Below are 13,582 nucleotides of genomic sequence, written 5' to 3'. Positions count from 1 at the left end.
ACAGGATCCCTGAGGCTGGAAAAGCCCTCCAGGATCACCGAGTCCACCCTGTGCCCCATCCCCACCTTGTCCCCAGCCCAGAGCACTCAGTGCCACAGCCAGGCCTTCCTTGGACACCTCCAGGGATGGGGACTCCAACACCTCCCTGGGCAGCCCCTGCCAGTGCCTGACCACCCTTTCCAGGGAGAAATTCCTCCTGCTGTCCAACCTGGCCCTCCCCTGGCACAGCTGGAGGCCGTTCCCTCTCCTCCTGTCCCTTGTTCCCTGGCAGCAGAGCCCGACCCCCCCCGGCTCCCCCCTCCTGTCAGGGGGTTGCAGAGCCAGAAGGTCCCCCCTGAGCCTCCTTTTCTCCAGGCTGAGCCCCCCCAGCTCCCTCAGCTGCTCCTGCTGCTCCAGCCCCTTCCCAGCTCTGTTCCCTTCCCTGCACACGCTCCAGCCCCTCCATGTCTCTCTTCCATGAGGGCCCAGAACTGGACACAGCCCTGGAGGGGCCTCAGCAGGGCCAGCACAGGGGGAAAACTGGTCCAGAGAGAAACAAGCCCAGCTGAAAGAGCTGCCTCCACAGTCCAGCACTGACCTGAAGCTGGGACCAAGCTGAGAGTAAAAAGCAGGAATTTCCTGAAGAAAATAAATCAGGAGTCCATACTATATTCTTAAATATGGTTTAATACTCTTCTCCATTTCTGTACATCACAACACCAAGATATCACTGCTTGGGATCTCTCTGCAGAGGCTATATAGTAGCGAAGGCTAGGAATTTCCACCCCCGTTGAACGTGTTTGCATGTGTAAGTGTAATACATATCAGTATATATTGATATACACATCAATATATAATGCAATATATATCACTGAAGAGAACACATTGATTAAAGAAATACAAAAATTTGGCATCATTTCCAAACTTAAATAGTAAAAATAAAAACTACAAAAAGGAGCTGCATACCCTAATGTATCATGTGAAACAACAAGCAGTATATTCAAAAATGTAAATTTACATCCAATTTTTGTGGTCTTGTCATGTCACATTAGACCCATTTACAATGGCAGAATCCAGAACATACTGCTGTGAGGGCCCTGGGGGTGCTCAGACCTGGCTCTGGGCACGGCCACGGCACACCCAGTCCCACCTTCCGTGAGAATTCCAGCTTGGATGTGAGAGCGACAGCAAAGCCACCTGCCAGGTTAGAGACCAGGGTTACGAATTGTATTGCTCACAGGAATTTTGGACCTCAAAGAACAGCGTGGCAGAGATTTTAAGACAAGCTCCCCCTCCGTTCAAGTGAACCAGGATCATGGGACAAGAGGCAGGTTTGCAGCCGGCGACGCACCAGGAGGGCAGGACAGGCCCGGCTCCCACGGGAGTGCAGGAACTCACACCCCGGGGAGAGGCAGGACCAGAGCCCTGGGAAGAAGCAGGACATGTGCATGTGCATGTGCATGATCTGTGCCAGTGCTCCCCTGGCCTGCAGGACCCCCCAACACCCGGAGCAGGTCCTGCTCTGTGGGACGGGCAGGACACAGAGCCTTGGGGGTCTGGGGCACCCAGGGGCTTTAACCCATGAAGGGCACATCCCCTCCAGGACAGACACTGCCTTAGTGCTGGGAGATGGTGGCCCCAGGGCCTGTGCCAGCACTCCAAGGGTTGGTATCCAACGTTCCACACCCCCAGCACTAAAGTTTCAGCCTTCACTGACTCAGTATTCCTGTAAAATACCCACTTCCCTTAAAGAACTGTGGGTTCAAATTCACATAATCAAGGAAACCTTACGCAGTCCTAAAGCAAAAAGAAAAACTTACTGAGGAACAAAAAGCCAAGTGTACCTTACTTCACTGAAATCTCATGTTTATTTTTGTCAAGACTGAAAAAAAAAAAAATAGAATTCCTGAAGGCTGCACTGCCCAAATCCAAATTAAGCCCGAGACTTCAGCAGCATTTCCATTGCAATCCATGAAGTGCATTTTCTAGTTTACAAGAGCAGTGTTTCTGCAAACAGATTAAAGCACGTTTGGCTGGTGAGCCTCCCCAAACCATTGGAATTTGCAAGCCACATGTTATGAACTAGCACTCAGGTCAGTGCCTCTTCAAGCTTTTGAAGAGAATGGCTCCAACCTCGTTACATTTCTTCTGCAGTCTAAGCTGAGAATGCCATGTAAATGGGTCACGGCGCTGCCAAATGCAGCAATTGATTTCTCCAATCAAAGTATAAAGAAACAAACCAGTAGGATCTTACTTCTATTAATTTTTGAAGGAAGAGGTTTACAGCAGTTAATGTATCATGAAGGTTAAAAAAATCATTTCCATAAAATACAAGAGCAACCAATTTCACCATTGAGTAAAAGTAAAAACTGGGATTCTTTTTTAAATTAGTCCAAAGTGGCATATAGGAACTTAGTAGTTTGCTGCTGTACTGACACTATGACAAATCAAAGTGTAGGGTTTTGCTTTCTTAAATCCAATGCTTGTGGATCAAGTTCTGGAAATGTTCCAATTCTAAGGCAGGGATCTGTTGTGTTTTCCACCATGAGTTTGCTCCTTGGGTTGGATGCTGGAGGGGCGAGGCACGTTTTGCCGGACCCAGGTCGACTACCTAGTAGTCATCAAGGTCAAAGAATTCATCGTCTCCTCCTTGGTATTCCATGCCCTGGAAGTCCACTCGGTACCGCAAGATACCTGGCAAAGACAACACGCTTTAGCTTCTTCAAAATTCCACCTGAACAGTTTCCTGAGCCCTGGTTGCACAGCCAGAGCTTCCCAATTACTGCTCAGCAGCCAGCTCAGGCTCCTGCTGAGCCCTGCCAGCAGACATGCAGCTGGAGTGACAAATCCACAGGGAACTCATGGCCAAAAGGAAGGAATGCCCACCTGCCCAGCCAGGCCAGATTCCTCCTGGAAGAGCTGAGCCCATTCTAGAATCGTATCACAGAATTATGAAGTGGTTTGGGTTGGGAGGGACCTTAAAGCTCATCTCATCCCCCCCTGCCATGGGCAGGGACACCTTCCACCAGCCCAGGTTGCTCCAAGCCCTGTCCAACCTGGCCTTGGACACTTCCAGGGATCCAGGGGCAGCCACAGTTTCTCTGGGCAACCTGTGCCAGGGCCTCCCCACCCTCTCAGGGAAGGATTTTCTTCCAAATATTTCTTCTAGGGTTATATTTCCAAAAAATACCAGTAGCAGATCACTTGTTCCAATGTAACTGCTCTGACAGAGGCCTGTCAGTTAAATCCAGAGGGCAGCTGGCACTGAGGTTACTTTTACAGTGCAGGAAAAGCAGGATTTAGTGGCTGTATTCCTGGACTCTTCCCACCCTAAACACCAATCCAGGGTTCTGGGAAGCCTTATCCCATTTATTGAGGTGAAGGCTATTTTCAAGGAGTATTTCCCTTCCAGTCTACCAGGCCTGGGAGCAAAGAGGATCCCACCATGTGAAGAGGCTGGATCTGGCAGGAAATTAAGGACTCCTGGAATTACAAACCTGAACACTTAGAAACCTGTTGCTCCTTATGTAGCCAGAGAATCCAAGTTTGTTTCCTTCTGATTGGTTCTCTGGGCCTAGAAATTCCTGTTTCCAATACATTCATCCCTGGTTCACATCCATCAAGCCAAGCACAACCAGAGGCAGAGCTGGCTTAGCAGCAAAGCAGTCCCAGCTCTGTCCTGGAATCCCTGGCCTGGGCAGAACATGGAGTGTGGCAGGTGGTTGTGCCCTACCCTGCCAATGATTTTTGTCAGCCTGAAGCACAGGATCCACCTGCACCTCTGCTGATCCTGGTCACTGAGCTCAGGAGAAGGACTAAAGCCTCCCAGGGCCTCATTGCTCCATGAAGTTGGGCTAAAAACACTTTGACAAGAAGCACAAGACCAGGGAGCCAAGTACAGGGAAGGTCTGAGAGCTGAGTGAGGGATCCAACTGCCCCAGGAGCTGGGCTGGGGTTTGTCAGACCCCCCTGCACACAGGGCACTGCAGAGACACAGTGAGGCAGCTCAGGGCCCTCCTGACATGCCCAGCTGGAAAGGAGGGCAGCCCCCCCTCTGAGCACTCTGGAGGACAGAGGGACTGAGGAACACAGCTGGACAGTGACAGCTGCCCACCAGGCATCATCATCCTGCTGCACATGGAATGAGTTCACCTGGACATCCCTGGTGAACACCAGTTCTTCTTGAACCAGTTTCGTGACTGACAGGACTAAGACTAATCCCACTATTGGTACCAGACTATCAAATCAACCACTAAACCCCCACCCCCACATTTTTCTCTTGCAATTTACCTCCAATTCCTCCAAATCCTTTCACAAATTGGGATCCTTCTTGTGATTTGTCTGTAACAATTTCCAATGTTGCTCCAAATTTCTTGTAGTTGTTTGCAAACCACTCCAGGAGGGGCATACTTTCTATCAGTTCGTGTTCCTGCCCAGTCTGTGGAGACATTGGAAGGGAGAAATGAATAATAAAAACTGTCCTGGTCACTGTCTGTTTGGTATTGAGAAAATTCACACCAAAAGTTGGCTTTGGCTTAAAAATCACCACGGTTCTGTCATTCCTAAGGACAGCAGCCTTAATGCTCCACAGGAAGCTTCGTGGTGGAAGGCATTCCTGACACAACTGTGTCAGACAGTGCTGGCTCAAGCAGAAGGCTCCTGGTGCTATAAAATGAAACACTGACAGGCCTTGTTTTGGGCCTCTCTAATCTGGAACTTGGGGTAAAAGCCAGAGAGAAAATGCCTTGTTTGTTCTTCTGCTCAAGTGTCACCTCATGCTACACTCTCAGTTTTCATTGTTCCTTTAGACTTGTTCTACACCCTGCAAAGATTCCAGCCCACTCAAAGAGGCACTGCTTCCAGTCAGAAGCACTGATCCATGCAGATACAGAGGCCAAAAGCACAGTTTTGTAACTAAAAAGGTCAAGTGATTATTGACATAGACACACATCACTGCAGGTAACACTGTAGACCTTCCATGCACAGAAGGAATCAGCAATTCCCTCCAGCAGGGAAAGCAGCTGGAAATGGCCTCCCTGGCACAACTCTGATGACTCAGGGATGCCTACCCTTTGGGCAAGGGACACACTTTTTTGCCCAGTTTACTCTGCAAAGTAACACAGACCCCCCAACACCCCATCAGGGCTTTCTGACCTGCACAGGCAGCAAATGACAGCTCCACACATCCAACACATCCCACAGCAAACACTGCCCTGCACCTCAGGCCGTGTCATGCTCTGTAACCTCACAGTGGTTCTGCACGGACCAAATCAGTGCACAGTGAGCAGGGAGCAATGGTTTGGGACCTTGGCCTGCATGGTGGCCACCAAAGTCCTGTAGCAGATGGTCTGAAGGTGGCCAAAGCCCCTGTACTGCCTGTTGCCTCAGCCCATTTACACAGCCTTGGAACTGGCAGCAGGGAAGACTGGAGAAAAGCAAGTCCAGGGGTTACACTGGAGGTGAACAGAAGAGCCACAGGTTACTGCCTTGAAGTCTCACATGAGTGCCAGAAGGTGACCACGCTCATGTGCTTGTGCCAAACTAAGCCCAGATGTCCAGAGCCCTGCAGTAACTGAGAATAAACCCACAAGCCCCAAAGCTGGAATACCTCCTTATCTGTGAAGTGGGATTTATCCTTCTCTTGTTCTGGTGTCAAATACAGGATCTTCTCCTCTGAGAAGCAAGAAAAAAAAAATAGTATTAGGTTGGATAAAAGTACCAGATGCAGGTTAAAGGCAGCAAGAGACTGAGCACAGCCAGCAATTACAGCTCAGAGGGTCTGCTCACTGGCACTGCCTTCCTTTCCAGCTGAAGCTCTCCCAGCAACCAAGGAGGGAGCAGGGAACAGCTGTAGTGCCAACACCAGAATAGGAAGAGGCCCTGCTGTGGGCACAGGGTTTGTCTGCAGTCAGTGAGAATGCTGTTTCTGGCCCTAAGGGTCACATCAGCCTCCCCTCTGGCATCACACTTTCACAGCTGGAAGGCAGGTTCCAGGCTGGCCCTGTGACAAACTGCCACCCTGGCACTGCAATTCCCTCTCTGCAGGGGAATCCTGCTTGTTACAGGATTTTCCCCCGGAGCTGGGAAGCTGCAGGTCCGTGACCTGCCCACACAACCTCCCTGTGATCAGATCTCAGGGAGCTCCTCCAGAGTGACCTCTCCCCGTGACACAGTTCAGGTGTCAAACCCTCAAGGACCCGGTCTCCCAAAGCGCCACCTACCCTCCGTGCCTTGGCAGTGCAGGACATATCTCATTATATCCAGGTTTTCATAGACTATCAGTATCTCTACTGCTCCCATTTCCAAAGCTTTTAGTGTATCTTCCACACCAAAGCAGTACTTCCCCGTGTCCTGACTGATCTCATCGAAGTATCGTCCTGCAGCCAGGGCACAAAGAAAGAGACTGTCACCAGCACTCATCCCACCACACACAGCTTGAAACAAGCTTCATTTGAATGCAAGAAGAAGAAACTGTCACCAGAAGGCCTGGAACTAAGGCAATCTCTGGTGAAAGGCTGGAGAAGGCTAAAGAAGATGGGGAGAAAAAAAATAAACAAACATCCCCCCCAGTATTTGAGGTGCCCAGGTAGCAGAAAGGATCACAAGTCACACTCTCAGCCACCATGGCAGGGCTGGGGCAGCCCAAAGGCACTACCAGGAGGTTGGAAGCATGACCAGCATATTCAGTCACACGTGTCTGGCTCAGGAGGAGGCTGCACGTGCAGCACTTACCTATTAGTTTTTTCTCTTGGATGAATTTCACATTGGAGAGGACCTCAGTTGACAATTCAATTGCTTGATTGAACCCATTTTCTCCTCCATATGAAATGTCAACTAGTTTGAGCACTTTGGATTGCAACCGCTAAACAAGGGAAAGAGGAGACAGGAAAAATTAAATCTATTCCAGAGCAGGGCCATCAGATTCCTTCATCCCACCACGAGAGTACAGGCCTGGCAAGACTCACTGCATTCATCTACTGGGCTTCACTTGCAAGCACAAGCTCTGAGTCAGAGGGACCTCTGAATGCACAATATTGAACCACAATTTTCAGGCAACAGGAACACTAAGATTTGGTTTATTGGAGTTTAATTCCTATAAAGCTTCTACTTTAGATTTAGGAAGACAAAGGACATGACTGCTATTTCCAAACCAGGGAGGACAGATTTCTTACTGGTACTGTTTTAAGAAAAGGAGATCTCCTGCAAGGAGGGATTAGGAAAGGGAGAGCTCTTTGGATACCCCACACTTTTAGTTCTGATCCAGTCACTTCAGACACAAGTTACACCCCTCCTGAGAAGCATCTCAGAGCTACTGTCGATGTTACCATATTATCACCAACAGCTTCAACAGGGGAGCTCTGCTCAGGAAAGGCCACTCACCTGATCAAACATGTCAGACTGACTGAGTTCAGTTTTGAAATCAGCTGAGCCAGCCAGGACGAGCCCGGCCACGTTGACCTTGTCCCCGGAGATGAAGAGCTGCACGGCCGTCTCGGCCACCTTGCGCACGTAGTTGTGCCGCTTCTCCATCCGCAGGCGAGCGAAGCGCAGGGCAGACTGACCTCCCCGACCTGCACGAGAGGGCTGAGCCAGCCTGGGCACCACTGCACTCCAGGAGGGCTGTCAGAACATGGGCCCAACCAGGCCCTCAGGAACCAAAGCCAAGGGCAGCTGAGGCAGTCTGCCACAAGCCAAGTCGTGACACTCACGGCACAGGCAGTGAACAAAGAGAGTCCATTCACAGCAAGAGATTTTTCTCCACATATCCCATAGAGGAAAATATGGTGATTTTTCTTTTCTTTCTATACAGACTCACAACTCTCTATAGAAACTGAACATCTGTGCACGTTCTGCATTTCCTTTGGTGCACTGCTGCAGTGAGCCCAGCAGCTCCTGCTGCACAACCTTACTGCGGGACACATTTCTGTTTCATTTTGTCTCATCCCACTCTCCACAGGACAGTAGGCCAGGAATACCTAACAGTCAGTGCCTGACTACCACAGAGCATTATACAGTGGAACTCAAATTCTCCTTGCTCCACAGAAGCAGCTTCTGTGCTTCTTGCAGGGAACAACTGCCTGCTCTTCACTGATGTTTGCACACAACACCACGGGATGCAAACTTTAAACCGAGTGGGATTACTACCTGTGCTACTAACATTTCATTAAAACTGTCCCAAAACCAAGTAAAGGGTCAAATGCACCCAAGAAATAAAAAGTGCCACTTTTAGGATCAGCTGCATGTTACCATGATTCATTAATTCTGACAGAAGGTTCAGACTAGAGGCTTTGCTGTCAGATTCCAAGGAAGCAAAGACTTGAATAGAGCTAAACCCCTACAGGCCAAGTTCCCTGCTTCCACCCCCACATCCCACCCCAGGACATGCTGCTGCAGACAGTCTAGAGGCAGACTAGAGTGTTACCATGCTTCTTTGGAAGATCCACAGTGAATTTGTGCAGGACTTCTCGTGTGTTTCCTTGCAGGGTTCCAAAGAGTGCCCCACTCCCATCTATTACAATAAAGCCAAACTTGCTGTCGTCGGAGAGCAGCGCCGTGAGGGCCTGGAACAGAGCAGAGGTGTCACTGAGCACAGGGGGTGAGGGACCCTGGCTCAGACAGGTCACCACAGACAGCACAGCTCAGTTTTAGTTCTGTAGGTGGTCACTGCTGTTTGTTTTACAAATAAACTACAGGAAGAGCAGCAGATTCAGGAGCTGTGACTATTCCAGCCCACTGCAGAATGGTTTGGGTTGGAAGGGACTTTAAAGATCATCTCATTCCACCCCCTGCCATGGGCAGGGACACCTTCCACTAGCCCAAGCTGCTCCAAGCCCCTTCCAACCTGGCCTTGGACAATTCCAGGGATGGGGCAGCCACAGCTTCTCTGGGCAACCTGTGCCAGGGCCTCCCCACCCTCACAGGGAAGGATTCCTTCCATATACAATCCAATCTCATGCAACACTGTCAAGAGCATAAAGGAAACTCGAGTTTAATTCTGATCACTATTTCACAGCCTTGCCAGTTCCTCACCTGAGGTCACGGGCACGTGTGATAGCACAGCCCCAGAGATGTCTCAGGGAGGTGAGAAGAGAAATGATCACACCTACAAGGCTGCAGCACCTCCCTGGCTGGCACAGCTGGAAGAGTCATTTTCCCAGCACTCCAGCCAGGAAAGCAGAACTTGTTCAGTTGACTGTCAGTTCATTTTTGCACTCCAAAGCACTGACACAGCCTCTCAACTCACCTCTACCACAACTACTGGGTTGCTGCACCTGCTGACTTCAAGCCCCACAGGCAGAATGATTAAATCTATAGTGTCTGTGGCAGATTCAGCCTTACAGAACACAAGTCACAGCAGCAATAGTTGTTCTGTGCATAACTGCTTACGGAGAAGACAGCAGTAACATTTGCTGCAAAATGAAGTTATCCTTCCATTTTCCTCCCTGTAAAGGAGGTAGCTGAATTCATCCCATAAGGTCATTTAAGTTGACCAACAACTAAAGCACTGCACAGCATCAAGGGGTTTGAGTTACTTTTGCCCACCTTCCTGCCCAGCCTTGCTTCTGGTGGTGTGGGACATCCCAAGCACCCCACCCTAAACTCCCATTTCAAGGGAATCTGTCAGCTACTGCTCCCTCAAGGGCCACCTGAGCAGGTGGAAACATCCAGCACACACACTCCTTCTCATTTATACATGCCCCAAAAAACTAATAGCCAGAATCCTCTTTCTAACTGGCAAACCCACATCAGCAGGATGGAGAACTTGTCAAAGCAATCTGGAGTTTAAGTCCCCAGTTTAATACTGAAAGTGATGGTGCTGGTTTACTGCACAGGCCCTTTAGCATGCCTGCCTGATTACTGGGCTGAACTGAAAGGATAAAAACCATCAGTCATCCTCTTCCAAAATCCACAAACCAAGCTACAGCTTTTGAGCTTCAAAGAACCAGGCACTAAGGTTTAATGGAATCCCCTGGCCAAAATAAATATTCTGTATTAATTCCCCAGCAGTGGGATGAATGAGAGGAGGAAGTGGCATATTACATTGCAACTGGGACAGAGCCAAGCAAATCGTGTGACTGGAATGAATGCTCCAGCCAAGGTATCAAAATAAGTCATTGTAAGCTCTGCCCCTCAGACCCATCGGGCTCCGATCCCCTCGGGGAGGTGCTTTGGTTTCACACAGGCAATAAAACATCCAGAGGAATTCTTATCAGATAACTCTTGCCAGGCAGCAGATGACTGCGGCTCTGATGGTCTTGATTCCCTCTTATTTCAATACAGTATCCAGTGATCAGTGATTCCCCCAGTCTCCCCTCTGTCAGCAATTCCACTGTTTGACCTATCAAGCACCAAAAAGAGACTATTGCTTTTGTTCTGTTCCTGCAGCCTGGACTGAGTTTCCTCTTTGCAGCTTTAGCCTGAAGGTGAAGATCACCTCCTTTCCCTGCTCCTTCACATCCCCTTCTCCAGATTTCCTAGGAAATCTGTGAGTGCACAGAGCCAGCTGCCCTGTCTGTTAGCTCAGGGTACATGCTGGGGGAACCATGGGGTTAAAGGCATTGCTCTACAACCAAAGAGATGGACAAAGCCCAGAATTCGGTGCTCACATCACACAGCAGGCTTTACAGCTCCATCTGATTCTGCAGAAGTAAAATAATCCCCTACTCCCAAGGGGAGAGCACACAGCCCCAGAGGGAGGGCCTGTCAGCAATCACACCATCTGGAGCAGCAAGGACCAGAGTCCTCTCAGGTCACTGCCACGCTCTGCCTGAGCAGTGCCACACACCAGCACCAGTGTACTTGGAGCTGCCTCCTGGGAACAGCCTGCTGGACACTTCTGGATTGAGTCAGTGCCCTGAGGCAATATACTCAGCAGAGGACACCACATTAATCCCTCTCCTGACAGGGCAGAAGGAAACCCACCCCTTTCCCACTGCCAACAATGGCAGGGACAAACACCTCCCTGGCTCTCTCCTGAATTCTCTTATCTACCTCTTGCTTTCACTTGCCTGTGGACACACAGACTCAGCAGAACTCTAAACCTGTGCACAGGTTTGTATTGTTGGTAGGCCAAAGATGTGTTGGGATTTCATCATTTGTGGGGACACAGAATATCAGGGATGTACCTCACCTGTTCCTTCCTGTAATTCTACCCTGAGAAAGCCAGTAATGGATTGGATCTCCAAAAACCCAAGCAAACAAGCAGAACTACCTCACTGAAGGGCCTCTCAAGCCCATGTCACATGGGTTTGACAACTGGCAATTAAGTCTCAGCCCACACATCTACTGTGGTGAACACCCTGGACGTGGGGGGAATCGTACTGCAAACACTGAGACCTCTGCACCTGCCAGAGCCAAAACAGAGGCAACAAACTGACTGCTATAATCCACATTACTTTAAATATGCCTCAAACCATTCATTTAACTTAATTAGATGTTGGATAAAAATAATCTCACTTTATCCCAGACAGATGAGGCACATGCCAGTTCTCCATCAAGGGTCTCAGTTAACACATCTGATATCAAGACTGGCAACACTGATAATTATCTTGGCAGTACTTTAAGGCCTGGCTTGGAATAAGATCTATGGGCCTCTGCAGTTAAAAAGAAAGAAAGCTCTCTGCCTCCAGTTACAGAGAGGAGCTTATGTTTGTGGGTGACACCAACTCAGCAGTCATGGGCTGGGCCATGACATCAGTGTGGCAGGAGCTGGCAGTGTCTCAACTCCCTTCAGCAAACATCACACATTTGTGGCCAGTCACAAGCCCTCCCCAGAGCACGTGCTCCCAGAAGCCTGCTGTTCCACAGGCTCAGCACACCCAGGTGGGCCCAGGCAGCCCAGCAAAGCAGGCTGACTTTGGCTGCTGCAACAGGAGAATTCTTACCTCTGTGTGGAATTTGTTGTCACACAAATACAACGACGTATTGATTGGTTTGAAAGGTTCAAAGTCAATGTTGACCTTCTTCTCTTTTCCTTCTTCTGTCACAATTGTTCCACAGTAAACAACCAGACCATTTGGAGGTACTATAAACGACACAATGCAGTTTTAGTTTATAAGAAACATGGCAAGCTGCACCCATCACAAACTAACTGCCAGACCTTGAGACTTATGGCAAAGTTGAAATTAAAGTTCCCAAATCTTTAAGTTTCCCTTTCCCCACCTCATCCCCTCCCAGAGCTCTACAATGGAAAACAAACTCATTTAGTGCACCTATGCCTACAACGATCTGTTAAACCCAGGAGCTTGCAAACTCACAGGACCCAGAGAAAGGCTGAAGAGCCCCATGGAGCTCTCCTACTGCTCATACAGTGATTTACAGACTGACCATCCCAAGGAAGGCCACATGCCAGTGTAAAGGCAATAATGATGAACTCTTTCAGTGCTCATTTTAGATGGTCTGGGTCTGTTCCCTCCCAAATGATGGCAGCTGCACAGTGCATAAGGCACACAGAAGTTTTTGCTTGATGCAAAATCACTTTAATGCAAATGAACTATTGTGGAATAAATAGCTCCTAAATCTGGCCAAGTTTAGCAGAATCAGCACTGCTAAGGACAGAATCATGAGCCTGCTTATTAAAGACAAGGACCACCACACTATTCTAGTCCCAAAGTCCACCCCTGTAGTAGCCATCCAAGGGCAACATACCTGGAATATCAGTGCAAAACAGCAGCACAGGCCAACAGATTTGATTAGCAGAAAACTGCATAGTGCAGGAACTTAAGGCTGCTTCCAAGAAAGGGAAGTGTGCCAGCATCCATACAAGCTAGAAGTTACCTTTGTTATAGAGTTTCAGTCTTTGCTGTACAGATGTAATGGCTCCCAGTACTGAAAGGCGATTCACTCGAGACTTAATGTTGGAGGCAGTGCCAAACTCGTCCGCCAGCATTTTCGCCACTCGCGAGATCTGGTCTTTGGGGGGAATGATCAGTGATATCATGCTGGTACCATTGCTGAGAAGGGAAAAGAGAGGGTTGTGAGCAGCCAGCCACCAAAGCAACAAGTGTACCCACACGATATTCCACACATGCCATTGTCTCCCATCCCTCCCGCCCCGCCAAGGATGCTTCTTCACTGCTACCGGTGTAATTCCCCTTCTGCTGGACAATAATGGGACAGTAAAGAAAATAAAACAGGCTCTTCAGAGGATTTGACTCCATAACCCAGTGTTCAGGTTTGCCACTACCAAGCACGTCCTCCAAAAGCTGCTTGTTAAACCTGGGATGCTACTCTGGGAAAAAAAGAACACCCGTGCAGGCTAAGGGCTGGGAGCTGAAGGCAGGGAAGCAGCTCCCAGCAGAGATTATTTAAAACAGTGCAGCCACATACTTTAAGGACCATTCCATTTGTTCTTAGACAGCTGGAGCACCCAGCAGCCCAAGTGCTGTTTTAACACTTTGTTTTCCTCAGATTAATACAGAAAACAAAACTTTGCCTCAGTCAGCCTTTTGTATTTCCCCACTAGCACTCTGCTCTCCAGAGCATCTCCCCAGCTCTGGCAGCTGCTTTAACTGAACTGTGCTTAAGTACATGACTGCTGGTTCACAAGCACCAACCCCAGGCATGGAGTCAGGAGATAAGACCCCACAAATCACAGAAAAGG

At 49.2% G+C, this 13,582-nt stretch overlaps 1 protein-coding gene across 1 annotated transcript; it reads right to left on the bottom strand.

Moving 5' to 3' along the window:
* Window positions 1-1,828: 1,828 nt before the first annotated feature.
* Window positions 1,829-12,943, bottom strand: ETF1 (eukaryotic translation termination factor 1). The gene is made up of 9 exons (XM_008930911.4): window positions 12,757-12,943; window positions 11,865-12,004; window positions 8,402-8,540; window positions 7,360-7,550; window positions 6,712-6,841; window positions 6,201-6,356; window positions 5,588-5,652; window positions 4,270-4,417; window positions 1,829-2,673 (listed from the first exon to the last, which is right to left on the bottom strand). Exons 1-9 carry the CDS (start codon window positions 12,917-12,919, stop codon window positions 2,591-2,593), a joined length of 1,215 nt encoding a protein of 404 aa, XP_008929159.1. The 5' UTR covers window positions 12,920-12,943; the 3' UTR covers window positions 1,829-2,590.
* Between the last annotated feature and the right edge of the window lie 639 nt (window positions 12,944-13,582).

Source organism: Manacus vitellinus, unplaced genomic scaffold, assembly GCF_001715985.3.
Source record: "Manacus vitellinus isolate BGI_N305 unplaced genomic scaffold, ASM171598v3 scaffold_25_pilon, whole genome shotgun sequence".
Classification (NCBI taxonomy): domain Eukaryota; kingdom Metazoa; phylum Chordata; class Aves; order Passeriformes; family Pipridae; genus Manacus; species Manacus vitellinus.
This window is presented reverse-complemented; position numbering and strand designations above follow the sequence as displayed.

What these genes read in the sequence shown, in the direction of transcription:
- ETF1 (XM_008930911.4), bottom strand. Translation starts at nt 12,919, where the DNA reads ATGATATCACTGATCATTCCCCCCAAAGACCAGATCTCGCGAGTGGCG. An exon ending in ACTGAAACTCTATAACAAAG is followed by an intron (nt 12,005 to 12,756) that starts GTAACTTCTAGC and finishes TGTCGTTTATAG; the next exon opens with TACCTCCAAATGGTCTGGTT. An exon ending in GCACTGCCAAGGCACGGAGG is followed by an intron (nt 5,653 to 6,200) that starts GTAGGTGGCGCT and finishes CTTGCTTCTCAG; the next exon opens with AGGAGAAGATCCTGTATTTG.